The sequence below is a fragment of the Cheilinus undulatus genome, linkage group 18, assembly GCF_018320785.1.
Source record: "Cheilinus undulatus linkage group 18, ASM1832078v1, whole genome shotgun sequence".
Classification (NCBI taxonomy): domain Eukaryota; kingdom Metazoa; phylum Chordata; class Actinopteri; order Labriformes; family Labridae; genus Cheilinus; species Cheilinus undulatus.
In genome coordinates, this window is record NC_054882.1 from 6509928 (window position 1) to 6536972 (window position 27045).

General features: G+C 39.9%; 2 protein-coding genes across 2 annotated transcripts; both read left to right on the forward strand.

The window, feature by feature from the left end:
* The first annotated feature begins 1325 nt into the window (after nucleotides 1–1325).
* On the forward strand, nucleotides 1326–11112 carry cdc25b (cell division cycle 25B). The gene is made up of 15 exons (XM_041813454.1): nucleotides 1326–1875; nucleotides 2040–2122; nucleotides 3684–3735; nucleotides 5059–5100; nucleotides 5279–5312; nucleotides 6334–6471; nucleotides 6776–6895; nucleotides 6974–7111; nucleotides 7238–7315; nucleotides 7519–7707; nucleotides 8010–8114; nucleotides 8207–8269; nucleotides 9533–9631; nucleotides 9729–9974; nucleotides 10091–11112. The coding sequence occupies exons 1-15, from the start codon at nucleotides 1661–1663 to the stop codon at nucleotides 10229–10231; spliced, it is 1743 nt and encodes a 580-aa protein (XP_041669388.1). The 5' UTR covers nucleotides 1326–1660; the 3' UTR covers nucleotides 10232–11112.
* Nucleotides 11113–21059: 9947 nt separating this feature from the next.
* On the forward strand, nucleotides 21060–26780 carry ap5s1 (adaptor related protein complex 5 subunit sigma 1). Its single transcript, XM_041812119.1, has 3 exons — nucleotides 21060–21343; nucleotides 23238–23529; nucleotides 25634–26780. Exons 1-3 carry the CDS (start codon nucleotides 21162–21164, stop codon nucleotides 25760–25762), a joined length of 603 nt encoding a protein of 200 aa, XP_041668053.1. The 5' UTR covers nucleotides 21060–21161; the 3' UTR covers nucleotides 25763–26780.
* The last annotated feature ends 265 nt before the right edge of the window (nucleotides 26781–27045 follow it).

Below are 27045 nucleotides of genomic sequence, written 5' to 3' on the forward strand. Positions count from 1 at the left end.
TCTGTTCTGAGATAATGTTTCTCAGATGAAAGAGTGCCCGTTAGAGATGTACGGTCTGCAACTAGACAGATAACTGATAAGTCATCTCCATGTACTAAAATGCCTGTTTTAGAGTTATCCGAGCATTCCTCTAAATTGGCTCTTTTAGTCCGTTAAAGTAAATTATTCACATATAACGCAAACTGAGGGTGAGGAATAATAGCCCTCTGTTTAAGGCAGTAAGATAAGATTTCAGGCTCATTTAACAAGCAAGAAAAAGTGATGAAAAAGAAATCAGTTCATGTCAATACTTTGTGATAGATGTGTTTTTTTATTTCAACATGCATCAGAAGACTTTAAACGTCATATTTATTCAAATAAACCTCTAAATTTTTTTACTCTTTGATTTAAAAAAACCCTTGTAGTTGCATTTTTTAACCCTTTATTGGAGATGTGTGCTGCAATTCCTTCCACTCTAGATACAGAAACAGACATTTAATGATGGAAAATACCACTAAAACTCTTTAAAACCTGCTAAATACACTGACTAATATGTGCAAAATACAAAAATAGGCATTGAAACATAAACTAAGAGGCCATTGTTACATTTAACTTTTTAATGCACAGCCTAGTGTCGGGTACGAGGTTCTATAATGTATAAAAATGAATGATATATCTCAGAAGAGGAAATGTTTTGCTGATGAGACAGAAACAGCAAAAAAGGAAGTGGTCACTGTATCAAATTTAAAAGAAGCCACTTTTTGTGGGAGGTGGTTCAGCTTTAGTTGCAGTTTGGTAAAATGGCTTCACTAAAATAGGTTATACAACCCTATCTGTCTATGCAGAAATGTTTAATTCTTGCATTTGTGAACATTTTACTCTGACTTAACATGAACTCTGTGCTCTAAATGTGTGGTCCTTCAATATATTTCTAATTAAAGGAAATTCCGACTTGCTAAGCAGCCATTTTGTTATTTTGGAATATATATTCTCTGTATTTTTCCTTTTTTCCAAATATTTCATCAAGAACTATACACGTTTAACATTTACAAAAATGTCAAATAAAAACGTACTCAAACTGGGCATTGTCTTCAACAGTTTACGCTCAAAATTATCAAAGATAATGCTCCCATTTTCAGAGTCTGAGAACAAAAGATATTTGAGGAGAAAGATGAACATTTTAAAGGATTGTGTCACATCCTCCTTCTTCTCCCTCATCCGGTGACAGGACAACAGCGGAGACTCGTAACGCCCTCTGATTGGCCCCGTGGATGTAACAACGGCGCTGATTGGCTGGGAGATTGCCGCTCCGAAGCTTCTATTTTGAACATAAATACGAGTGGCTCCTGCATCTTTTCCTCAGAAACCAGGGGCTGTCACAGAGGGAGTACGCTGTGCTGCAGCTCTCCAAGAAACTATAACTATGCGACTTTAGCAATTTAGCAAGACTGAATCAAAGTTTTCCTCCTCATGGAAACACAGAACCACTTTTAGCCCGTCTTTCGGATCGTATATTTGGAAATGCACCCTTAAAGAGTTGTTAGTAGGCTACTTGTTAGCTTCCGGGTTAGCTTCAAGTTTGGACCGTCTTGCTAATTTTCATTTTCAGGCCCGAAATTTTAACTTATTCCACCTTCAAGCAACACCGCCTGCTGGAATAGCATAAATTGGACTGATAAAGATGGAGTCAGTCAACGTTTTCGGCAACACCAGTCCTGTTAACTCGGTTTTGAAAAGGAGGCCCGACGCCATCCCCGGGTTTTCCTCGCTCTCTCTGCCCGAGATGAGCACAAAGAACGCGCACTGCAAGAATCTCTTCTCCCCCGGACCCGCGACGGTGCTATCTCCTGTCACTAATCTGGCCCTGGATATGAACAACTTGGCTGGACTTGGAAGGTATTACAGCTTCTTTTAACGTATTATTTTGTCCACTATTTTCCATTTATTCGAGCTGAATTTCTCAAACGTGCGGCAGTTTAACATGGATTTGGCCCAGTATCCAGTTTTGGTTCTTGCTCCAGCTCCTTGATTTTTATGGTTTCATCTTTTTCCTCACACAGCCAATGTGATACCCCAAAAAGGAGAAAGCATGCACATCTTGAGAAGGTTCCCTCCTTTGCCTCTGATGTCTCATCTGATGCTGGTGAGACTCCAATAAGGACCTATTGTCTGCCAAGTGATGCCCACAGACCTAATGCTCATTGTCTTACATATTATATAAGTTGCATATGGGAATACTGCTTCAACATGTCAGGATTGCAATGATAGTTTGACAAATTGATAATGTAAACATTTATTTGCAAGTATTTTGATAGTATTTCAAGTGAAATTAAGTTGTTACCAATAGGGATTTGTACTTTTCTGACTTGCAAAGTAGTTTAAAATTGGTAATTGATACAAAATAGACACCTAAAATTGAAAAAAAACAAAACAAAAAACAACCCAAAATATAATCCATAAATTTGTCTTTTTTCCAGCACCAGTATCTTAACATTCAACATGATTGCTGTAAATCAGTAGCTTTTTAATTGAACTACAGAGATATAGGGGTTGGTTAGTGTTTTTCCTTTCTTTTCTTCACTTCACTCTCATTTTTACATAAAGATAAGTAATCATGTCATGATAACCTAAAATTACGAGTTAAGTGTAGTGTTTTACAAAGGTTTAACAAAGTTTTTGTCTGCTTTGGTGGGTAATTTGGGATTGTAAATAAGTTCAGAGTGTCACATTGGGTTAAAAGAAATCACAATTGTGTTTTTGTTTTCCTTATTTAGTTGTATTTTCAGCTGTATGCATGCATCGCTCCTTCCAACTGAACCAGTCTGGAGTTACGTTTTTAATTAATATGAATCCTGTTATAATGGTTTAAAGCATCAATATGCACTGTAGCTTTAAAAAAAACTACCACGTGCATCTATAGTTTTAAGCAAAATGGTCAGAAAGCTGTAAATATTACTAAAAATACACTGGTACTGTCCAATACAGAAAAGTTGCCAATATATGCAAGCAACTTTTGAGGAAGCACATTAGTGTCTTGCGATTTTTGATGCTTTCACACAAAAATTGCCTGATATTTGGTGCTTTGGTCTTTTTTTGTGCTATTTAAGTGGCTTTAATTAAACATTTCTTCAACCATTGTGTAGAAATTAACCTTGCTGGTATCATGATAAACCTGCTCCATAGTATAAGATGAAAGCTAAATGTTAGGGATGCTGGTATTCACAACTAAATTTACACGGTTATTGATATGATATTAGATATGTAGTTCAGATCTTCAGCTTCAACTTCAGCCCTTAAAACATGTTGAAGGAAGTTGAAACATGTTGAAGTTAAAGTTGAAGGATGGTCAAATTTAGTCCTTAAAACAGTCTTTAAAGTGCAAAGAATGATGATGAATTAAAAAAAAGACTCCAGCTAATGTAAGTCTGTTGGTCTGGACTAAAACTTTGCTAACTTCTTGTGTACAGACAATATTTACTGCTGATAAGCAGATTGTTACAGCCTAAACATCGGCAGACATTTTGATAGCATACAGATAATGTCGTGCATCCCTACTAAATATACTATTATCTTTCATTAAATCTTGCTTAATGTGTAAAAATCCAGCAGCTGTGGTTTTAATCTACTGGTATTAGCTGGTAGTTCATTATATGTTGCACCACCGGATGCTTTTATTGATCCCTGACTATAATCTCTCCCTTCAGGCCTTGGCATGGATCTCCCCAGTCCCCTGGATGCTGTTGAAATGGAGGACACGTAAGTTGCACTGTCTTTCTCATGCCTGTTCTAATCAATCAGCCTGTGAGCTGTTCCCCTCTGCTTACTCCATCCGACCCCCCACCCCTCCTCCACCTCCACCACCACCCAGCGCTTGGGCTCAGCTGAGGCGAGCAAAATCTCCTCTGTGGATTATAGTTTCTACCGTTGGCTTTAAGATAATGGCTTCACTCATTTTTACTAAGAAGATTAGATGATAGGGGTATGTGAGCTTAACTTTCTTTGAGTTATGAGGTAGAAAAGACTTCAGATCATCCTACACTCCTTGGTTGTGAAACCTGAACGAAGGGCCGCTTTGTTATCTCACGACGCATCCTCAGCTGGCTAATCTTGGGTGGGCCTTTTCTTAATTCACAGTTCTGAGTGTCTGCAGACATCTGCTGCCGTCTGATGTGCGAGTTCCTTTACAGCAGCATTTGGTGCCAAAGCCCTCATTCACCTCTTTTACAGCTGCTCGGTTGCTAAGAGCTCCCTAAGTTGGGGGAGGACGTGCCCTCTGCTTGGGTTTAATGATAGCCCACCCCCTCTGGGCTCTGGCACACTCTTCCTATGCACTGTTATTTCAATAGGAAAGGGGGGCTGGAGGTTTCTGCGTCAGGGCCCATTGAAATGAGGGCATCCTTAGAGAACAACTGCCCCCCCCTTCTTTAGTCTGCATTGAGTGAGACACGCTCTCTCCTCAACAAACAAAGGGGTCTTGCAGAAAAGGGGTTGGCGGCGTTGGCTCCAGCAGGCATATGGTAGATTAGCTGATCTCTGCATCCCTTCTCCTGCCCTCCTCCCCCCCTCTTGAACTGCACACTGGGCTCTCAACCTTGTTTAGCATACAGGTGGGCATTGCTCCAATGCTAAGACCACCGCTCGCCTCTGTGCATTTACCCAACTTCCTCTTGTCCAACCGTTCCTCTTGCTCTCTCAATAGAGCTGCAGAGTCTTTGTCTCTGTAGTTTATGGGTACAAGGTGTTCTCTGAGTGGAAATGAAGGCTGTTCAGCTGCTCTTATTGCAAGGTGTTGGTTATTAAAAGGTTCCAACTTTTACCAAGGATAAAAATTAAACAGATGTGTTAATTGACGTGAAATTTTATAATAAACTTTGATTTTGAAGAAACTTGAAAACATGCAAGAAAAAGAACAGTAATCTTTATTTATACCTATTTTTGGATAGATTTAGTCTAGAAAAATAATGGTTCACGGTGCAGCCAAGCTTCTGTTCTTGTTTGTCACTTTTAGAAATCACTCATTAGTAAGTTTCAAACCCTTTGTCCCCCAAGTTTTAATAACGTGTGGTTTCTTTGTTACAGGTTCGAAAGAGCCATTCAACAGTCATGCAAGGTTTTCAATGAGTAAGTCTCCTTCTAATCAATCGCCTAAAATCATTATTTACTGGTGTTCTGTTGTGATTGCACTCCTTTGGAGATCATATTGCTCTCAGAGGAGGCGTTTATTTCTCTAACTGTAACTGCTGACCTGATGATTGGATTTTTATTGATTCCTTTCTTTCCTCTTTCCTCTCAATTGTAGGAAGATGCCAATTCGTAGAATCAATTCATTGCCAGTGAGTATATTTTTACACTTTCATGTGTTTTCTTTTACAGTTTGCTTATTTTAATTACTCTTCTGTTCGGCTAAAATTCAGGGCTGACTGATGCTGTTCAAATTTGGCTTGTTGTAGTCTTTACTTTGGCTGTCAGGCAGGCGAGAAAGGACTAATTAAGACCAGAAGTTTACAACAGAATGTTTTAGTAGTTCTTGTAAGTTCAGGAGAATGGAGAATAGAGGGTGGAAGCATCTGGGTTTGAAAGATTTTTTAGAGCTGCCCAGAAGACATGCCATCCTGACTCAAAATGGCGATATCGTAACCCAATTTTCAGCCGTTTTTTAACCTCCACCTGTTCAGAATAGATGAGCAAAGAAGTCAATGGAAAATGGAAGTGTACGTAAACTTTGAAACAAAGTCAAAACCATATGTTCACTAAAACACAATCACTGTATTTAGTCCTGTCAGGAGTTGGGGAGACAGTGGTGGGAGCATCAGCCTCCACCGCTCCATAAAAGACAGTCAAACATTGTCAGTGCTGTCTGATGGATAGGTGGCATTGGCATCTGTCAAAGCAACAAGGACTGACAAGTGAGCTAGGGATGAACCTAAGTTGGTAGCAGACCTTTATCTGTTGTGTTGTGAATTTGAAGCTTGCATTTAGACTATCTAACGGCTAAGTTAGAGAAATTGCGCCGAAACTGTGACTTATTGCTAAAATTCTGTGGTTTTCATGGCCACACATAAGAGAAAAATGATGGCTTTTAGGAGTGTTATAAAAAAACAGAATGAGGAACAAACATTGGTATCACCATCAGTCCTGATTTTTATAATTGGAACATATCTACAGCGCACCTACAAATGTGTACATTAACATTACCAGTGTGACTCAAAATCATGATAAGGAATCAAAAAGACTTTCAAGCCACAGATCAAAATTTCCAAGAGAGATTTTCTTTATTAAAAATGTCATTATTGATGATTAATCCAACTTCAGAAGGACACCTTTATCCTAACAGAGCCTCTGCTTTGTTCTCAGGTCCAGCTCTTGAGCTACAGTCCATCTTTAAAGGGACAGGAAACAGATTCACACAGATATGGAATATTCGGCCAACAACCCTCACAATTTCCAGCGTCTTCTGGCTCTCAGCGTGAAAATAAAGAGAACATGCCAGAGGTAATTTTCCTACTTTGTGTCTTTCTCTGAACTCCTACCTAAAAGAACATCTACAACTAAAGAACATGAGTTACCATGGAAAATGCATTGTATCATTTGTTTCTAATTCTTTGTTGATCTTTTGGAAACTGTTTGGTTTCATGTGAAAGTTTGAAGGAGATCAGCTCCAAAGCATTAATGCTGTTTTTGTTTCTGTCTGCAGAAATATTGTGCAGGAATGTTACATTAAGTTCTGAAAAGTTTGGATTTTTCTTGAGAGGTTTCTTTCAAAGATGTGATTGATTCAGTCTTTCTTTTTTTCCAGGAGGGCTTTGAATTCAAAAAACCAACCAAACCAGCATCACGTTGTCGCATCCGCTCCTTCAACAGCGGGCAGTCGAGGGACGCATTTGCTCGCCGTCCCAGCTCAGCACCAGCCCTCATGGTATGTGTACATATGAATATAAACAAGTGTGCACATAAGCTCTTAAAAAGATCCTAACTTTATATCTTCTCTTTTCAGTTTTCTTCACCTCCTCCCATCCAGCAGCTTGACTTCCAGGACTCCAGCCCCATGTTCCTGCGACGCTCCTCCCTCACTTCCTCTCTAAACGACGACGATGACGACGGCTTTCTCGACGTACTGGACGACAACATGGAGGTGAGGCATCAAGTGGAAGATATTAACCTATGTGCACAGAAAACCGAAGAAATCAAAACTTATCTTAAATTTACTTCACAGTTACCTGTACTGAATTTGTTTGCTGACGCTCTTTGTCTCCTATAGAACAACTCAGGGATGCCGATGGGAATGGCCAGCTTGCTTCATGCTCCGCTGGTGTCAGACAGCACAGCAGAAGACTCTGTAAGTCTGAATTTAGAAGCTCAAATGCTTCACTTCGCTCTTGAAATTTGCTCATTTAAGAAAGAAAACAAAACTATTGTATATTATAATCTTAAATCTGTGATTAAAAGAACAACCCCCTGCTTGAACGATTAGAGTGTTAATTCAGTATGTCACCCTTAACAGGCAGAATATTCATGTGTTTATCACATTTTCTCCTCTAGCCTGTGATTCGCTGTCGGCCTCGCAGCCTATTCCGCTCCCCCTCCATGCCCAGCCCGGTGTCCCGTCCCTCTGTGAAGCGCCCAGACTGCCCTGCAGATGAAAACACACCTGTCAGGGTGAAGCGGAGACGGAGCCTGGCAGGAACACAAGTCACCACCCTGGAACAAAACCCTGAATCCCCCAGAATGGTGAGGTTTCATTACCCAGTGCTCCATGAGATTGTCGGCATCACTATTCTGTTTCCATTGAGACATGATATTAATCAGGTGACTGTTAGGAGAAAAAATATCACCATACTTTTTGTATAAGGAAAAAGTTCTTCTTCTTTTAGACCAGCAGTGGGATTTTCTCCCCCTGTGGAACATTCTGATTTTGAGGATTAAAATATAAAAATAAAACACTTTTAAAGACAAGAAACTTAGTAATATGTCACCATATTACTTTGCTTTTCCTTGAGTGCTCTCCTAAAGTTTTCCTCCTCTTCCTCCAGAGCTACTCGCTGCTGCAGAGGTCCAAGTCTTTCTGCCAGACAGAAATCGAGAAGCTGCTAGACCGTGAGGACGGCTCTAATGAGTTAATAGGAGATTTCACCAAAGTAAGGAAAACAAATACAATTCCTACATTTACAACCTTATCTGTTTGATTACTCTTCTGATGAAATATCAAATTTTTTTTCTCACTTTTTAGCCTTTTTCGCTACCTACAATCGATGGAAAACATCAAGACCTCAAGTACATTAATTCTGATGTGGTAAGTGACTGAATTTCGTGTTTTTTCCTTGAGTTTTAATGTCACAAATGTTCTTCAATGTGAAAGCAGTTAGAGAAGTTGGATTGTGTTAGTCCAGGGGTTCCCAACCTTTCTCCTTGTCCTCCATAATTGGCCCACGACACAAGTTTAAAAAGTGTTCAATTTACAAGCAAATAAGTCACTTTTTTTATTCTAAAAGTTGCAAATTATGAGGTAAAATGTTGCATTTTGAGACTGTACAGTCAAAAAGGCGAAGATCCAAACACTGATAACAGTTTTTCACTTTCAGAAACTTGAAATTTTTGAGTTTCTAGTGTCAAAATTTGAGACTTTTTAAACTTAAAAATGTTCGCTTTTTTTCGTGTAAATTTACTGCTTTCTAAACTCTGAAATTATGAGTTTGATTTCTTGTAAATCTTCGACTTTTTGATCTCAAAAATCTTTCTTATTTAGGTTGGCCCTAATATATTATGTTTCCAGCCATGGTTTTAGAATAATCAGTATGTACATCTAATTTTAACATCAGAGCATACAAGGGTCAGCGCCCACCAGGGTGTCTGGAGCCCAGGTTGGGAATCACTGTGTTTAAATGGGACATTTAAAGTACATGTCCCAAAGTCAAAGTCGCCTAGATAGTGTGGTCGTAGATGAATTTATTTTAAATGTTTACACTCAGTCAGACCCACGCTGAACTAGGAATCTGGTCTATGCTCCTCAGTTTTCATGCCAGCTTTGACCTGAAGGTTGGCGAGCACAAATCTGAGGTGCATGAGTCACCTGACTTCACCATAAATACCATAAACACAGAGGATCTGGAAGCTGAAACTGAGGTTTCCATGCTAGTGAATTGATTCATCTCTGAGGCTTTGATACTGGGACAGTTAAATATACTGATCTAGCCATAACAATGACTTAACTGAGCAGCAATGTACTGTAAAATCTGCAGTCAGTCGTTGTCGGTTTCTCTTACAAAGGGGGAGATTAAATGGTAAAATGACCACAACAAAGTATATTTTCTTTTGTGCTCTATTTACATTCGCTGATACAAATTAATTCCAAACAAACCAATTCACCCTGTATGTGTTTTCCTGATGCACTAGTGTCTGTTTTAGGTATGACAATGAAGCTAACAGTTGTGGGGGGGAAAGGGTCAAATTGTAACCTGTCTAATTTGCAAACAACTGTGCAAATTTGTATAATGGCGCTGCTATGTTCTCCCAATTTTCTAAACAATATATTAAAGGGTCTCCTCTCTGTTCTCAGATGGTTTCAACTCTGTCCGGCCAGTTTAATCATCTGGTGGAGCGAGTCATTGTCATTGACTGCCGCTATCCCTACGAGTTTGAAGGAGGACACATCAAGGTAAGAATCTCCAGACATGTTTCTTTTCATTAAATAGCATGCTTTTTTTTCTTGCAGTTTTAGCGAGCCTAACTATTTACACTTTTTGTCTTCTCAGGGAGCTCTGAATCTTCATCAAGAGGATCAGGTAGAAGATTTCCTCCTCAAAACGCCCATCATCCCATCCTGCCCAGACAAACGCGTCGTCATCATCTTCCACTGCGAGTTCTCGTCCGAGCGCGGCCCCAGAATGTGCCGCTTCGTACGGGAGCGAGACCGCGCCATCAACGACTATCCCAAACTCCACTACCCAGAGCTTTACATCCTCAAGGGGGGATACAAAGACTTCTTCCCTCTCTATCAGGTTTGTCAAAACCACCATTTTCAATTCAGAAGCTGTTTTAAGCCTTCATTTACTGCAGCAACAATGACATTTGTTGTTCTAAACAAACCTTGACTCTGTCTCCTTTACTTTTCCAGATGCAATGTGAACCTCAGTCTTACCGGCCGATGCACCACGAGGACTTCAAGGAGGACCTGAGGAAGTTCCGCCTCAAGAGTCGCACCTGGGCCGGAGAACGAAGCAAGAGAGACATGTACAGCCGCCTGAAGAAGCTGTGAGCGCCTCGTTCTTCTGTCACTGCCTCCAAAAACACACCACCTCCCCCCTGACCTGACGGAGAACTGACTCCTCTCAAAGCCTGAGGCCTCGCCTCACCAACCAGGAAATAACAGTCTGGGATTTACAGCCTCAGAAATTTGAATGCAGCTATAGCAATGTTAGTTATTTATGCAAATTTGAAGAGGGAAATGAGACGCAGTGAGCAGATTGAATTCTGATGCAGCGTGATTGTTTTAAAACCACTCGGACCTCCTGCCTGTTTTATCTTTTTTTATCATGCAGAACGAATCACTTCCTCATTGCAATAATCCAGCCAAACTAAACCACACTGCCAAGTATTTCTGTCTTCACTTGTGATTTTTGGTTTTAATTTTGCTTTTTTATGTCCCTCCTTATTTAAGCACTTAATTTAAAGTTAAAGTGGTGAGGTGCTTTTTTGATACTGCTTTTATATAATTTTTTAATGAATTATATCCCCCTCCTTTCAACTGATTTCCTTCCGAATACGTCTTTCTCCAGGCGTCCCATAATTGGATATTGTCAATTTTAAACTATAATAAATGCAGAGCTTTTCATTTCTTTGATTCCTACCTTCCTGATCAGTTGCAGTACTTGGTGAGTTCTCTGGGTCCCCAGATGCCAAAGCAAACCAGCTACCTGTTAACTTTGCAGTGAGATTTTTTTGATTCTGATGCTGCAGGTCAGCAAGCATGCAAGGGTTTTTGATTTCTTTGTTTTTGCTTTAATTCCCTTTCTTTTGAGAGACACTGCCTTCTCCTCTGCAGAGCTTATGTCAATTAATGATGAACGGGGTGGTTTGGATATTGCGGTTCAGGCTCGTGGGGGAGCTGTTGAAATAAAGAGCCAATGTGTGTTCAAATGTCGTGTAAAAAGGGTCTTTTTTTAATTTAATGACCTGACTCCATTCTGATCAAAAATGTTACCTGAGCTGTATGTGAGAATAACCTGACAGCCTTTGGACAACTTTACGCCTATTTTCTAGTTCAAAATAGTGCCAAATTATGCTAGTTGCTCTAGATACTATTGGTAAGTCATTGGGTATATTGTAGTAAAGACCACCGTGGCAGCAAGGCAATATTAAGTCTATCTACGCCGGCTATACAGGGTAGCTTGTTTCACTACAGTTTAGATGGAGCTATGACCGGGATTATTCTTGACTGCCTAGGGAATTCTGGGACCAGCCATATAAAAAACATTGCAGCTGTTTTAACAGAACTGTCGCAGCTCAAATTGGATTGGCTGATGGTGCATGGGATTCATTTTTAGTTTGCAACAGCTGGCTTTATAAAGTCCAGCATAAGGTTGTTTTAGTTATCAACAACCGTGTAGCTATCAGCTGCTCCCTCCAGTTACAGCAGTCCTTGTAATTATGAGTTTGCGCTGCTTATTAGGGACGTCACCAATTCCTCTAAACCAGAGGTTTTCAAACTTTGCCTGAGGTCCACAATATTCATGTCCATGCAAAACGGCGTCTCTAACAAGACTTATAGTTGTAGTAATAATGTATTGTACATATTCCTTCAGCACATCCAGACTTGCCTTAAGGCACACTGTTGGGAACTACTCCTCTCAACGATGAAACTGCTCTAGAAACAGTGGGGAGAAATGGAAAATAGATTGATTATTTCAAGCTTCGGGCTCGTGCATAACTCCAAAATTTGCGTCTTCTTTTTTTATCGTTTTACTTTTTAGGCGAAAGCTGAATTACAACAGCAGAAAGCAACTCGCTCTGACTGTCCTTGTTTGTATTGTGCACAAAAAGTTTTACACAGCTGCAAGAAAAGCTTGAAAAGTAGGAGACATGAAAGCACAGCCATGGCTATGAAAATTATACAGCTTTGTGTTGAACATATTATATGCCCAGCTTACATGACACCAGGAATTTAACCAAAGGTCAGTAAGCACAGTCTGTTTATTGCCATTGAATAGAAAAAGATTGAAGGCAAACTGAAGACTAATTTAAGAGACTTTCTTGTCTAGTTCTGTGGTTTCAATACAAAATAGGCTGCTAAAAACTAAGCTGTGTGCATTTATGTATCAGTCACAATAAATCATTGGTGCATTAATTATTCCTATATCATACTAACTGTGCTTTATTGTCCTTTTCTGCACACTGTAGCTAAGCCAGTGCATCATTCCTCTGCAGCCAGAGAGATGTTTGATAAGTCCATCAATAAAAAGAAAATGAAAAACACAAACCACTCAGTGGACATGTAAAAAAAAAGATCACCTAAACCTTGTGTTAACTAACATTTACCTTTTTCCAGGGGTTCCTAGACTTTTCGGCCCACGGCCCCAAAAAATAAAGGTGATGGGGACGAGGGACCCCTACTGTACGTGAAGGTGGTAGATCATGCCTAGTAGGACAAAAGTCATGCATATTCAAGAATAGTCATGTGCAGACTACATTTTAAGGATTTCTTAGGCATTACTTTGATTTCAGCATAAATCTCACCAATTATTTTACATTTAACTGTTAAGGGATACATTTGATTCTTATTGAAAAAATGGGTGATATATATATATATATATATATATATATATATATATATATATATATATATATAGTACTCTGAAAGGCATCTTGGGACTCTCATCTCAGTGTCTCGTGACCCCAAGGGGGTCCTGGTCCCACGTCAAGAACCACTGCGGTTATGTTAATGTCATAATATGATCCCCCTTGGGGGCCATATTTTCTATCAAAATAAAAGCAGGTATTATCCAAACAGGAAGTCAGTTACCCTTACATTACAAAAATAGAAAAACGTTTTGAATGCAAATTATTGGTATTTTAAGATGCGACAAAAAAGGAGATTAATTGTGATTAACTATCAAAATTTGGAGATTAATTAGAATTAAAAATTATATCATTTGACAGTACTAGCAGAAACATAAATTAAACTGACATTTCTGCTTCGAAGACCACTGCAGTATTTCAGGATTTCGACTGATCATTTCATGAGAAAATAGGACTTACTCTCCTCTTCAAATACATAACACAACTCAGTCTGTTTTCTCTTGTAATATTTTTATTCAACCAATCTCACTGGCCGTCACATCGTCTAATCCAGTTGCAACAGTGTGAAGAGAGGTTTTTACCAGGGCCTGTTGCAGGAAGTAGTTGAAAATTTGATCCCATCTTGTTAGCTGGTATATCTCACCAAATATATGATTAATGTAGATCTTTTGAAGGAATCTGCTTTAAATTAGTGTCAAGTAACAGCACTTTTTAGATGATTTTAAAACCTTGCAGCATATCTAGGCGGTGCATGGCAATGAATTACCACTTCTTATGCACAGAGCAGTTGTCTGAAGCTAGAGCTAAATGTATGCATGGTTTGCAGGCTTTTTCTATGTGTTTAAAATTAGATAATGCTGCAGTCCAGCTGTCAGAGATGGCTGTAATGGTTCTAGTTGTGAAGTGTTTATTTTGCAAGGGGAAGTGCACGAGAGTGAATGAGGGCAACGCCCTTATGCATGTCTTTTTTAAACAATGTGAAGATTATGAGAATAAGTGCACAAAGTTGGTTGAAACTAGTTTTCATTATTGATCTTTTAAGCAACAAAAATGGAAAAGAATCATCTTTAAGTTCTACAGTATGAGGGTTTTCAGGGCTTGTGTCTGTACATGGCTCTATTTTCAGTAGTAGCATCTACAGCCTCACTTTCAGAGTGCTTCTCACCACCACTCTTGGTTGGGAAAGCTGATTTCTGTATCCCTCCATAGTATCTGTTTGGCCTCTTTTAAGCTGCTCTGTGTCTTTTATATTCTCCTTTTTCATGGAAGAATCACCAAGAGAATCAGTTCCCTCGTTTTAAACCCAGAACTGTTTTTAATGTCCTTTTGGCATTTACGGGCCCCTTTTGTTGGGATTAAAAGTTGTAAATCCTAACTGTAAACTTGCTAAGAGGAAACTCAGTGTGAAGAGGTTCAGCCAAGAAAGTCTAATCTCTCCTCAGCTGAACTCTAAAAAAAGCACAACTACAGTTTTTGTTTGGTCTTTTCTCCTGCATGTAGCCGGGACATGTTTTTCCTCTCACAGAGAACTTCCTGTTTTTCAAATTCTCCCTCTCTGGCCGGCCTTGGGAGTGGCCTCTCTGCTGCAGCACGTGCCCCCACACACACAAACTCTCTCACATTCCTGCATTCAGAGGCAGTGACTGAGTGGAGGCGGCCGATCCCCTGACGTGTCCTGACAGGAGCTCAACAGTCCTGCAGCAGGAGGGAAAAATCAGAGCCACCGCGTGCTGTAAACACGTGACCGACCTGATGGAGAGAGGTTATAAAAGCACGACTCCCTCCCTGCTGGCTCTGCACCAAAGTTTGAAATCAGGCAGTTTCCCAGCGGCCATGTGGGTATGGGAAAGAGAGGGCGAGCCTTTGTTTGCATTCCTCCAACTGAGGCCTTAAGACTGATTTACAGCCAACACTTTCAGCTGACACAAGAGTCTGTTGGCTGTCTGCAGCTCCAACTGAAAATGTCCTAATTCTCCACAATCCCTCTCAGTAAATACAACACAATTAAAAAAAAACCACCCAAATTTTCAGCCAAGAAACCAGGATGCAGAAAGTGTTGAAAATCATTAAAACTCCACTTTTCTTTCAGTCATCTTTACATGTATTTGCAACAGAGTTTGATCCATTCACATCTACTTCCACCTTTGTCTGTGCAGCACGAGTAATTGGCTGCTTTCTGAGGCTTGAGAGGCCTCGCACCTTTACATGAGGCAGACACAATGAAACACTTGCAGGAGGCTTTCAGGAAAAGCTTCATTTTCCACTTCAGCAGTTGGTTTTAAGATGTAGATGAGTCTTTTGTTGGCCTCCTGAAACAGAAAAACAAGCCAGACTCTTACATCTGTTTAATTGGGAGCTGGAGGAAAAGAAACTGGGAGTTTTGAAGGAAAAAAACTTAAACTGTTATCCAGAAGATTAACAATTTGTTTTTATTTTGTTAGGCATGTTTCCCTCTGTAGACACTGAAGCTAAAATCCCTTCATCTAAACATAAACGACGATCAATTGTGCTAAAATAGAAATCTGGTTGGCCTAGAAATGTGTTGCAGGGATGCTATTTTCCCCATTTAAGTTGTGCATAGCCCTTTTACCATTTTTATTATTTTCTAATTCATTTATCAATGTTTGAATTAAAAAAATCACAATTACTGTAAGCACAACTTCCTCAAAGAAAGTACACACTGAAAAATGCAATGTTTCACCATCTAGCTTACTGAATTGTTCACTGTGATGACTGTAAATTTTGTAGGACATGTTGCAGAGTTTGTCAAGTCCATACAAAGAAGAAGTGAATTTGTGGTTTTGAGTTATTTGTAAGAAAAACGCCAAGCTAGCTAACACTTCTATTGTTTAGTATAGTGGCAAGCTAAGCTAGGCTAAGCTTAACAGAAGTTGGCTTGATATTTACCTTCCCTGTCCCTCTTGACTATTCCTTTCAGCTTAAAAACATAGAGCCCAGTGTTATAATTCCCTGAAATGTGCCAGGTTTTATTAAAAATATAGTTTAAATGCTGGTAATAGAAAATGTCAGAGGCTCTTTATCTCTCAGTAGCTTTTAGCATTTAGCTCTCTCTGTTAATGGACTTTCACTTTACCTTTTTAGCATCGTGTCCTAGCTCTTTTGTCTCACTATCAATCTATTTTCAAGCAAACAAAGCAGCTGTTTTCACATCTATACAAAGAATAAAGTACTTTTGAAGAGAAATGGCAGTTTTGTTGGCGAAAGCTAGCGTAGCTAATGCTAGTTTGTTTTCTATTCAGAGCTAAGCTAGGCTAGAACATGCTAGGCTAATCGTTTTTTACCTTCATACTTTCTTGTTTAAATGTTTCTTTACACATAAAAAAGCAGGCAGTAGTGTTAAAACTGAAATACAGAAACTGTCCTTATACCGTCCCAGTACTGTCAGTCTTTAATAATGGCAGCAGTTATCAGTATTAAAAAGATTCACACGAGAATATAAACAGCATATCAGATGTTGAAACAGAGACATTTTACCATTTTATGAAAATATTAGCTCATTTTGAATTTGATGGAGGCATCACGTCTCAAAAAAGTAGGGACGGGGCAACAAAAGGCTGGAAAAGTAAGTGGTACTCATGTAAAACAGCTGGAGGGGCAGTTAGGTGAATTGGCGGATCAATAAGATAACTGGATATAAATTAAGTTCTACAAACTTGGTTCAGGGACTAAGACCATGCCTCTTATGCAGTTCAGCTTCCACACTGCCAGTATAACCACTCCTCATCTGTTTCTTCTTCCTTTGCTTCCTTTTTCAGGTCCCTCTCTCCTGATTCCCCCATTCAACTCCTCCACTTCTCCTTCCTTTCCTCATACAGGAGCCATTCTTTTCTATAGGAACTCACCTCGAGTCTCCTGGTTCCTGCAATTCTACATCAAATTGGATACATTCCTCTCAACATCCTCGACCCTAACCTTCATCCTATCATCCTAGTTGATTAATCTTTTTTTTTTTTTTACAAGATTATGTATATAAATATTAATCAAACCCTGCCTTAGTGGTCTTTGTTCATGAAAAGGGCACATGTTTATCAATATGTGGAAAAAATGCATCCAAAAATTGTTGAACAATTTCAGAAAAATGTCCTTAACATAAAATTGCATCGACTTTTACACTTTAAGATTCAGAGAATCTGTTTTTTAGCACCCCAGCTTTTTTGGAATTGGGGTTGTATAAAACAATTTAAGGTCTAATGCATGATTGCTTCAGCTGTTGCTAATGATGCTGAGAAGAAAGGAGTTCTCTCTGTGAAGACCCTAAACACCTCAGAATAATTACAGTAACAACTCTGGGCTGACTCCTCAGCAGGCTCCTGCAGAGCTACCTGTAAAACTACCCCACCCTTCCTATCATCATCTCCTCCTTTGTGAACCCAGCTCTGCCTGCCCTGGTTTATACCCCACCCTGGGGTCCTGCATGCAGCTGCAGGGTTGATCAAAGCTGCAGCCTTGGTGTCACCTCTTAAACTCCTGTTTGCTCTGACCCGTTGACATTGACGGTAAAGTGACGGAGCAGCCTGTAAAACAAGGTGGGAACAACTCGGCAAAGGCAGAGAGGTTTCAGGGGAGGGTGGAGGCAGAACTTGTTAGCAGAGCTTTCAGTTATGTTTCTTTGCAGGCTGGGATGATTTCAGCGCAAGCTTAGGATGTTTCCATTTCTCCCTGCTGAGTGTGCAAACAACTTAAACTTCCTTTATTTCAAACCTGCAGATCTCGCTGTCATTGGTCGATATAACAGACTGAAACATCCTGTTGTTGTTATTCAGCTGCTTGTTTCATCAGAGGGAACAGTGAGTCACATAAAAACCACTGAAACCTCTTCTGACTTTTCTTGTGGTGTTCTGACATGAGCTGTTGCACATCCTGCTTTTGCATCTAAAAATTTCAGCTCTTTAATGTCGACTTAACCCTACAGATATACACTGAAGTGAAGCTCCTTATAGAAATCTAACACTGAGTTTAGCACCGATGTAAAATCAGAGGAAAGATTAATCTAGCAAGATTTATTCAATCATGGCAGCTGGAAACAAATCAAAATTTCCTTAATCTAGGTTTTCTTATATCTATGCAGAATCTTCTGTCTACTTTTGTTCATATCAAAAGCAAATATTTCTACAACAAACCTCTGCAATGCACATGCTAAAGCCTGTGGTTTGTATTGTATTACCATGCAACAAAACCCATGAATCTCCAAATTTGGTGGACTGGCTTTTCCTTAATAGCTTCATTTCTAACACCCCCTTTGTAGGAGCTGCAAAATAAAATAAATTTCATTTCAGACCTTTATCTTTTTTTTCAAAAGGACATCAAGGTTTCCCTAATTTTCGGTGCCACAGAGCAGTGACTCTTAACCTTGTGTTGGGACCCCTTTGGGGGTCATGAGACACTATGAGGGGGTCTCCAGATTCCCTAAAAAAACTGAGAATATTTTTTAAATTCCACTGTTGCCACTTCACAGCAATTTTGCCCAATTTTAACCAGTTTTTGTCATTTTTTTCCCACAAATTTTGACACATTTTTGCCATTTTAAACCCTTTCCGCCACTTTTTCTGCCTGTTTTTGCCTTTTCTAAACCAATTCTTGCCACATAAGCCAAATGTTGCCTCTGTTGACCTATTATTGCCACTATTAACCCCATTTTACCACTTTTTATGCCCAATTTTTCCCATTTAACCACATTTCACTATCTGATATGCCACATTTCTGCCAGTTTGACCAATTTCTGTCAATATCTGCCTATTTTTTCTTTCTCAGTTAGCACTATTTTGCCAGTTTATATTGGTTTTTCCTCCCATTTCACCAGATTTCCACCCATTTTTGCCAATTTCAAGCTTTTTCAGCCACTTTTTCTGTAATTTTTTTGGCCATTCTTATATATATTTTTCCACCACTGGTGAAGTCTGGCTTCATTTTCATTCTGAGTTTTTACCCTGATATTGGCTAATTATTACCTACAGTACTGACTCTCATTTACTCCTCCACTGTTGAAGAGTGATTCCTCTAAAGAGCTTTGGGCTAATGATTAGACACAAGAGAGGGTGAGGTTGAATACTTCTTTCTCCTCCACATTTTACTGAGATGACAAGATTGAAACATCTTGACTAAATACTAAGTGTTTGGATGAATCTTCACTCTGAATTACCTGCAGAAAAACAAGGACATTTCACAGAAAATCAACAGTGTTAGTGTGTATGTAATGTTTAAAGAAAGTGACAAAGGCGTCTGGGTTTAAGTCCGGCCTGTGGCTCCTTTACTGCGTGTCTCTCCCCTGCTCTCTCTCATCCCTGTTTCCAATTCCATCCTCTGTCCAGCTCTCTAAATAAAGGCAGAAAAAGGCCCAAAATACATCCTTTGGAGTTAGATTTTAGCCTTTGTTTGACATGGGAAAGCTTAATTTGCTCCCTGTAATCAATTTAATCAAGAGCATTAATAGTCTGAAGAAACATTTGTGCAGGTTGGTGCTGAAAACGTTGAACATCTCTGAGAGACTTTCTCAGCACAGTAATGGTGCTTACGATGAAAAAGTGGGGGATCAATAACATCTTTAAGGGAACGGGAATCTTCCCACAACTAAAAAGCCTAATTCATCAAAGGTCTGCAGCAGAAGTCTTAATCTGCATCTGTGCGTCTTATTTAACTCTACTTTTCCATGATATAGCTGGAATTCGGTTGTTTTCTTGATAGTTTTGAAATTGTTTTATTGATTGGGTCTTTTTTTTACAGAAATACGAGTCTTTTACTCTCAAGATAAAGAAATAAACAAGTGGAGCTCTCAGGAAAACCCCCTAAATCTGCTCATTATAATGGAGAGAGGGAGCAGAATGAAATGTAAGGATGGACGCCTACTCCGGGCTTCCATACTGGATATTTGATAGTTTCAGGTTGACTGACATTGCTTCTCCTAAAACTCACTCGTGTGCTCCCGCTCCCTCTAAGCTCCTACAACTTTAACAATGACCCGAGCTGAGCAGAGAGCCACAAAGAGAATTTTCTGCAGTGTAAGACAACAATGATGCCGTCCTGGGGTCTTGTTACTGTGTGTCTGAGTCTGTGCAGGGCAGAGGGCGAGGAGGTTAACAGGGCTGAGGAGTCAGTGTTTTCTTTCTCTTCTGTAAAACTCTTCTTCACGCTGACACACAGTGAACCGGGCCTCTCTGAGTAAAGGAGCGTGACCAGCAGCAGCTGTTGGATTAACAGCTGCCTGCTCTGTTTGTCTGCTGAGACCCCCGACACACTGATCTGTGCTCTCTAGCAAACGTCTCTGCAGAGAATCCTACCGTCCCTGGACCCTGACTTCATTCATGCTCTTAGATACTGTCTTTGGTTTCTTTTGGCATTTTGAACCATCCAACCCAAACAAGATAAACCTAACTGCCTTTGCATCAAAAGTTTAGCCTTGTTTTCCTCAAGCAAAATGACCGAGATTGCTTTGTTTCTGCTCTTTTAATCAAATATCTGTGACAGAGAGTGAGCATCTTTATGTATTTTATCAAAATCTCCACTAACCAGTTGCAGATCCTATCCTATCCACCAAAGATGTAAGATCCAAGATATGTTCTGTCCAGAAGTTTTGAAGCCTTAAATGGAAATATGTACTTTTTTTTTACTTCTTTCCCCATGATAATGGGTAAATTTCAGTTGTTTTCTTGAGTTCATGCCTATTTATCTCATTGTACTGGATGGCAAAACTGATTTTAAGATTCATTCCCAAGATCTTGAGAACAACCAAAATTTATTTATCTTACATTGAAACCCTGGATTGTTATCCCAAATTGAAAAGATAAATTAAGGAGACAGATAAGCTAAAATCTTTTAAAAAACATCAAATTTTCCACGGGAAAAAAGAAGCAAAATAAAATATATAGATGCAAGTACCCTTGGGGCTTCTGCATCTCAGAGGCCATTAGAAACCTTTTGCAGGTCAGCATAATTTAAAAGGGTTTATGTTATATTTTTAAAATAAAATAAAATAGAAACAGAGTAAGCAGCAATAACAGGACGAGTAAAAATATTGATAAGAAAGTGTAGAAAAACACTTTTACTTGAAAAACAATGGAGGGATATGAAGAAATTTGAGGAGACTGGAATTACATGTGGAGTGTTCTGCAATTTTCAAATCATAGTTTACCAAGACTTTAATATAATATAATATAATATAATATAATATAATATAATATAATATAATATAATATAATATACGAGCGCCATCTGGTGGAATAAACGACTCAGATCACCGGGAGCTGGGAGAGGTCACATGACCAACCCGGAAGTGAAGTACCCGCAGCAGCGTGACTTCCTCAAACATTGAAGTATTCAGGGTTTTTCCTTAGAAATAAGCGAGTTTTCTGTGTTTTTCGTCCACAGCTGACATCATGGTTCGTTGTTTCCTCATCCACACCGTCTGTCCGGTCAGTGCCCTCGGTCCCGGGGAGAGTCGGGTCTTGTACTCCCGGGTTTTCGGTCCAGATGAAGCCGTGGTGTCGGAGCAGACCCGGGAACTTAACCCGGAGGAGAGACGGCTGCTGCAGAAGGAGAAGGTGGCTTTGGTGGCCAGGTGAGACGAGTTAGAGCAGACCAAATGATTTTATTTTTTTACACGATTATCTGAGATGTTTTCAGTTGTTCAGCTACATAAATAAGACTATTCTTAAAATTCTCCTAAATTAACCTGCTTTATCTCCTGTAAGCTTTCGTAGATTCACATAGGACATCACTATAATCAAGATTATAACCATCCTAAATAACTAAATCTGAAATAATAACACTTTAATAAATATCTAGGTAATGTTAGTAACCTAGTAACATTTTGACAAACCAAATGAGTCTTTAAGAACACTAGGCTGTAACATTACCAGGAAAGAGAAAGTTGTGTACTTGTTTTGGCTCTATAGCATCAAAAAATAAAAATCCTGCCTCCTAATATTGATCAGGTCCTTGTTTTCCTGTTTACATTTTTCCCTGTTGTTGAGACAGCATGCAGGAGTTTCCCAGTCAGTTTTTAATGGTTTCATTACTCTCTACCAAATCTTGTTTTATAAGATTAAAGCTTTTAAAAATGGAGTTTCAGATAAAAAGACCCAATTCCATAAAAGTTGGGACAATGTATGAACATTTCTCGTCCATAATTTCACCAACAAATTCAGAGAATCTAGAGAAACCTCTATATATATATATACGGGGCAAAGGTGAAAACCAGCATCAGATACCTGTGACCTTTGACCCCTCAGGCAGCTATATTAAAAACTGTGATCACTCTGTGATGAATAGTACAGCGTGGGCTAAGGAGCACTTCAGAAAACCATTGTCAGCTTACACAGTAAATCACTGCATATACAGATATGAATTAAGACTCTATCAAAGCGAAAGGCATTTAACTTCAACATGCAGAACCACTGCAGACTTATCCGGGCCCAAACTCATCTGAGATGGACTGTCCTAAAGCTGAAAAGTGTGCTGTGGTCTAACGAGTCCACAAATTATCTTTAAAATAAAGGCTGTTGATTCCTCTGGGCTAAAGAGGAAAAGGACCATCTAGATTGTTATCAATGAACAGTTTTAAATCCAGCATCTGTGATGGTGTGGGGGTGTAGTAGTGTCAACTGCATGGGTTACTTACGTCTGTGAAGGCAGCATTAATACTGAGAGGTACATGCAGGTTTTGGAGCATCTGCTTCCATTCAGTTGACGTCTTTTTAAGGAACGTCCCTGCTTATTTCAGTGAGACATCCTGCACGAGTTACAACAGCATGGCTTCACAGTGAAAGAAGGCGGAGACTAGACTGAGCTACATGCAGTGCAGAACTGTCTCCTATTGAAAATGTCTGGAGCATTATGCAGAAACCCAGCTCTGTTCAGCAGCTTAGATGTACATCAGGAAAGAATGGGAGAGAATTTAACTTTCAATACTTCAACAACTGTTGTCTTCAGTCCTTGGAAACTTACAAAAGGTGATTAAACATAGGGGTGAGCATGCTTCTGTCCCAACTTTTTGGAACATATTGCAGTCAGCAAATTCAGAATGTTTGCATATTTTAAATAACAAAGTTTATAGGTTAAACAATACCTTTCTTCTTTCTAAATATAGGTGGAAAATGATTTGCAAATTATTGTTTCCTGTTTATAGTCAGAGTTTACAGTATGTCCCAGCTTTTTTGGAATTGCAGTTTGTACTTTTTGTTTACTTAAAGGTTTAAAGAACAGAACAAGTAAACCATTTCTTGTCTTGTGGGAAATTTCAGTTTTTTTAATTGTTGACCAGACAAACATCTAATCTTTTAAAGCTTCAGTCATTCCTAAAAATGAGCTTTAATCTTAGATTTAAAACAAACTGACAGAAGGAGAGATGAAATCTTTTTGTTCTTTAAACAGTAACATAAAAAATTAAGTCTGTTTACATCTTGTAATAGGACAGGAACATTCTGATTCTAAATTGCTCCCGTTTGTCTCAGGCATGTCCACGGCTCCGTCTCTCTGTCCCGGGAGGCTTCAGGTCGCCCCCTGGTGGAGACGGTACCCGGCGAGGAGGCCCTGGCTCTGCAGGAGGCAGACAGCGGCGTGGTACGTCTGCGAGCTGGAGACCCGTTCAAGGAGGAGATGAGCGCTCTGTGGCTCGGGGTCCAGAGTCTGAGCTTCACTCTGGTCTGCGAGCCTCACGAGAACCTGCTGCTGGCTGAGGGGACCCTGAGGAACCTGACCAGGCACTGCCTGGAGCACCTGCACATGTTGGGGCAGGGCAGCGAGGTGAGAAACAGCTTCCACAACAATGGAACCAGGAGCTTCTTTTACATTAGACCAGTGGTTCTCAACGCAGGGGCTGGGACCCCCTTTGGGGTTGCAAGACACTGAGAGGGGATCGCTAGATGCCTTTAAAAAGAGTATTTTCTAAAAGATTTCAAATGATCTATTTTACCCATTTCTATGAAAAAATATGCATAAAATCAATTAAATGTAAAATAAAAACATGGTCATTTGGTGAGATTGAAGCTGAAATAGAAGTAGTAATGAAAAAAGTTCTAAAATGTAAGTCTGCACTCAGAATTGTGCCCTGATAAACCCAGAGACTGGTCCCTCCAAGCTGTGATCTATTGATGATATTAGTGCATGTGTGTTTTATCAGTAGCACTGGTGCTAGCATCCTTAGTAACTGTTCTCTCATTTATGAGCTAAAAGTGTGTCATACTGTTAATGGTTTTTAATGTTGAATGTATTTATATGTTCCACTTTCGAACAGCTTTTCCCACCTAATTTTGCTATTATTGTTTGCCACTTTTTTTTATCAGTTTTTGCACAATTTGGACCGAATTTGCCTCTTTTTACCCACTTTTTCCACTCTATACCAATTTTGAAAAAAATTAAACCTGTTTTCATCACTTTTCTCCGCCATTTTTTTGCCAATTTTAACACATTTTTCTACTTTATACCCATTTTGTAGGTAAATTTTGCCACTTTGACACCAATTCTTGTCTCTTTCCACCTGTTGTTGCCTCTGTTGTCCCATTATTGCCACTAATAACCCTTTTTACCACTTTTAACACCCGTTTTAACCACATTTCACCATCTGTTATGCCCATTTTTGCCAATTTCAGCCTTTTCTTTTTTTTTTTTTTAACAAATTTCCCGTTTTTGCCACTTTTAACCCATTTCTGCCCCTTTTGACCCACTTGTACAACTGTATATGCCAGTTTTTTCCACTTTCCACTGCTATTTTTAAGCTATTTTAGTCCTTTTTAACCTATTTTAATTCTGTAAAAGGATTTACATTTTTAAGAAGGCTATACTACGGCACAAAAAAATAAAAAAAGTTATTTTTTGCTTTAATAATAGTGGTTATTATTAAGGTTAAATATAAAGTATGGATATCACAGCTTTACTTTACAATTGACCATGATTTTCCTGACCTCCATTGGCCCCAAGGTTGGCTGGGCCCCAGAAAGCTCTCCCCTTTATCCCCCTCATGTAAGGCCTTGTCTGCACATGAATATGAATATGCATGGCTGTGTTCAACTACGTTGAGGTACAGTGGGAGTCTCCAGTCTCTTGGTCTTGGTTTTCCCGGTATTTTGGGGGTTGCAGGTTGAAAAAGTTGAGAACCACTGCATTAGAAAAGTCTCCATAACTGTGAATTTACCTCTCTTGCCATCCAGTGGCTGGTGGAGCCTTGATTTTTGTTCTGTTATGGTGGAGAGGGTGAGTGATAAAGGGTGGAGCGCCCCGTATAACTACTGGATAAATGTCCCACGACCCACCTGTGGGTCCTGACCCAAACTTTGGAAATGAGTGCTTCAAAACATCCACAATCCGACAGATTAAAAAGGAGTGAAATCACTACCACAGTGGATGTAGCTGGTAGTTAACAGCTAAATGGATTCTCCCTAGTATCCACCTGTGTAAATTCACATATGTGGTGTGAAAAAATCCCAGATTTGTCCTTTAGTACAGACTGCTGTAAACACTCGCTGCTGTCCTTTTCTACTTAAACTGTCCTGAATTATAACAGCACCAAACGTGTATTAATCCTCAGCCTCCACCAGATAGACTTTTTTAATCCTGTTTTAACAAAGTTTGTTGGACTGGAACATGTTTTTCTGTCGCTTTGTGGATAAGCTTGATAAAACCGTTTTTGTCTGATGCAGCTTTAATGATGTTACACCCATTGAAACCCTCTGTAGCCGAGTTTCTACACATATTAGAAGCCCTCATTAGACTGAAATCAGCTCAGTGAAACTGCAGACGGGCACAGCAGTGACAGCTGCAGCAGCACACTTGTCCAGTCTGAGATTGGAGATTTCTAGGTGTGTTAGCCAGACTCATTTCAGCTGAACTAACACATAAAACTCTTTTCCAGGTCCTGCTGAGGAGTCACCGTGTCGACACCCTGCTCAGCCGCCTCCTCCCTCATGGTCAGCTCCTCTTCCTCAACCACCGCTTCGCCCAGAGCCTGGAGAAGGAAGTCACAGCCTACATGGCAAAGTGATCCTGAGTCACCTCATCGTGACCTGGCTCTCACTTTGAGCTCCATTACTGCTCACTGTGAAGTGCTCCCTCTCAGACACGCCGTTGTTTACCTTTGGTGACACTTTTTTCTGCGGCGGTAGAAGAAGACACTGAAGAATGGACCTGGTGGCAGCTGCTGCTTCAGATTGCATGAGGCGGCGAATACATAGAGTGGTAAAATATCTCCCTGAGCCACTCGCAGCTCTCTGTGACTGTTTACTGCGTGGGAGGCTTCAGTTCAAATCCTGTTTGTCAAATTGAAGAGTGGAAAGCAGAATGTGGCAGATTAGAGAGTGGAGCTGAAGAGGACGGTTTAAAACCTCCTCGCCGGCACCAAAGACGGTCATTTATCTGATTCACCGTGCTGGAAATGTCACAGAGAGACCTTGAAGAGCCAGACCTGACCTGTTTTTGGTTTGTTTGAGGTTTCCAGGAGTGTAAATGAATCCTAAAGTGCCTCAAAGTGACTTTTAATGAACCTTTAGTTTCTGAGGAGTAGGAGGACGTCAGGATTTGAGGTTTTTGTGCAGGACGAAGTATGAATCATCTCATGGCAACAAACAGCCAAAATGGAGCAAACAAAGATGAAAGTCAGACCTGTTTAGTGTCAGTTTGAACCAAAAATGTCAAAAAATGTGGACAAAAGCAGAAGTGACATGACTTATTATAGAGCAACAATGACAGATGAGCAGAGACGTTGGCATGCAGACGACAGAAATTAGGAAACGATGACAAAATAACACAGAAATCTGAAAACAAATGTACTCCTGATGCCTGTGAACCTCTGACTGTGAAGCCAGACTCCTCGGCTCCTCCTCCCGGCCTCATAAAAGCCGTTTAAACCCCCAGTTTGTGTACTGGCAACCGAAAACAGAGTGGAGATTTTTTTAGGCAGGGGGAGGGCAGGAGAGATCTGTCTACATGCCAACATCAATCCCTTTGATCCTCTCTTCTTCTTCACTGCATCAGAAAATAAAACATTTTTTTTTTCAGCATTACCCAGGGCGTATTCTTTGAAACTTGTGCAATCAAGGACACACTGCGCGATTTCCCAAAACGAGGCATCGGAGAGATCACATTAAAAATGATAAAACGCACAGGAGGAGGATTCAGAGGTTGTGAGCATCTCACAGGGAATAATAACACATTCAACGGAAGCTGGATGAAACTTGCATGCCTAATGATAATCCAGAATGAGTCAGGTAAATAAGACGGTGGTCTGTAGCACCAGCAGAGGGCGATGTTTGCTCCTGCTGCAGGGAC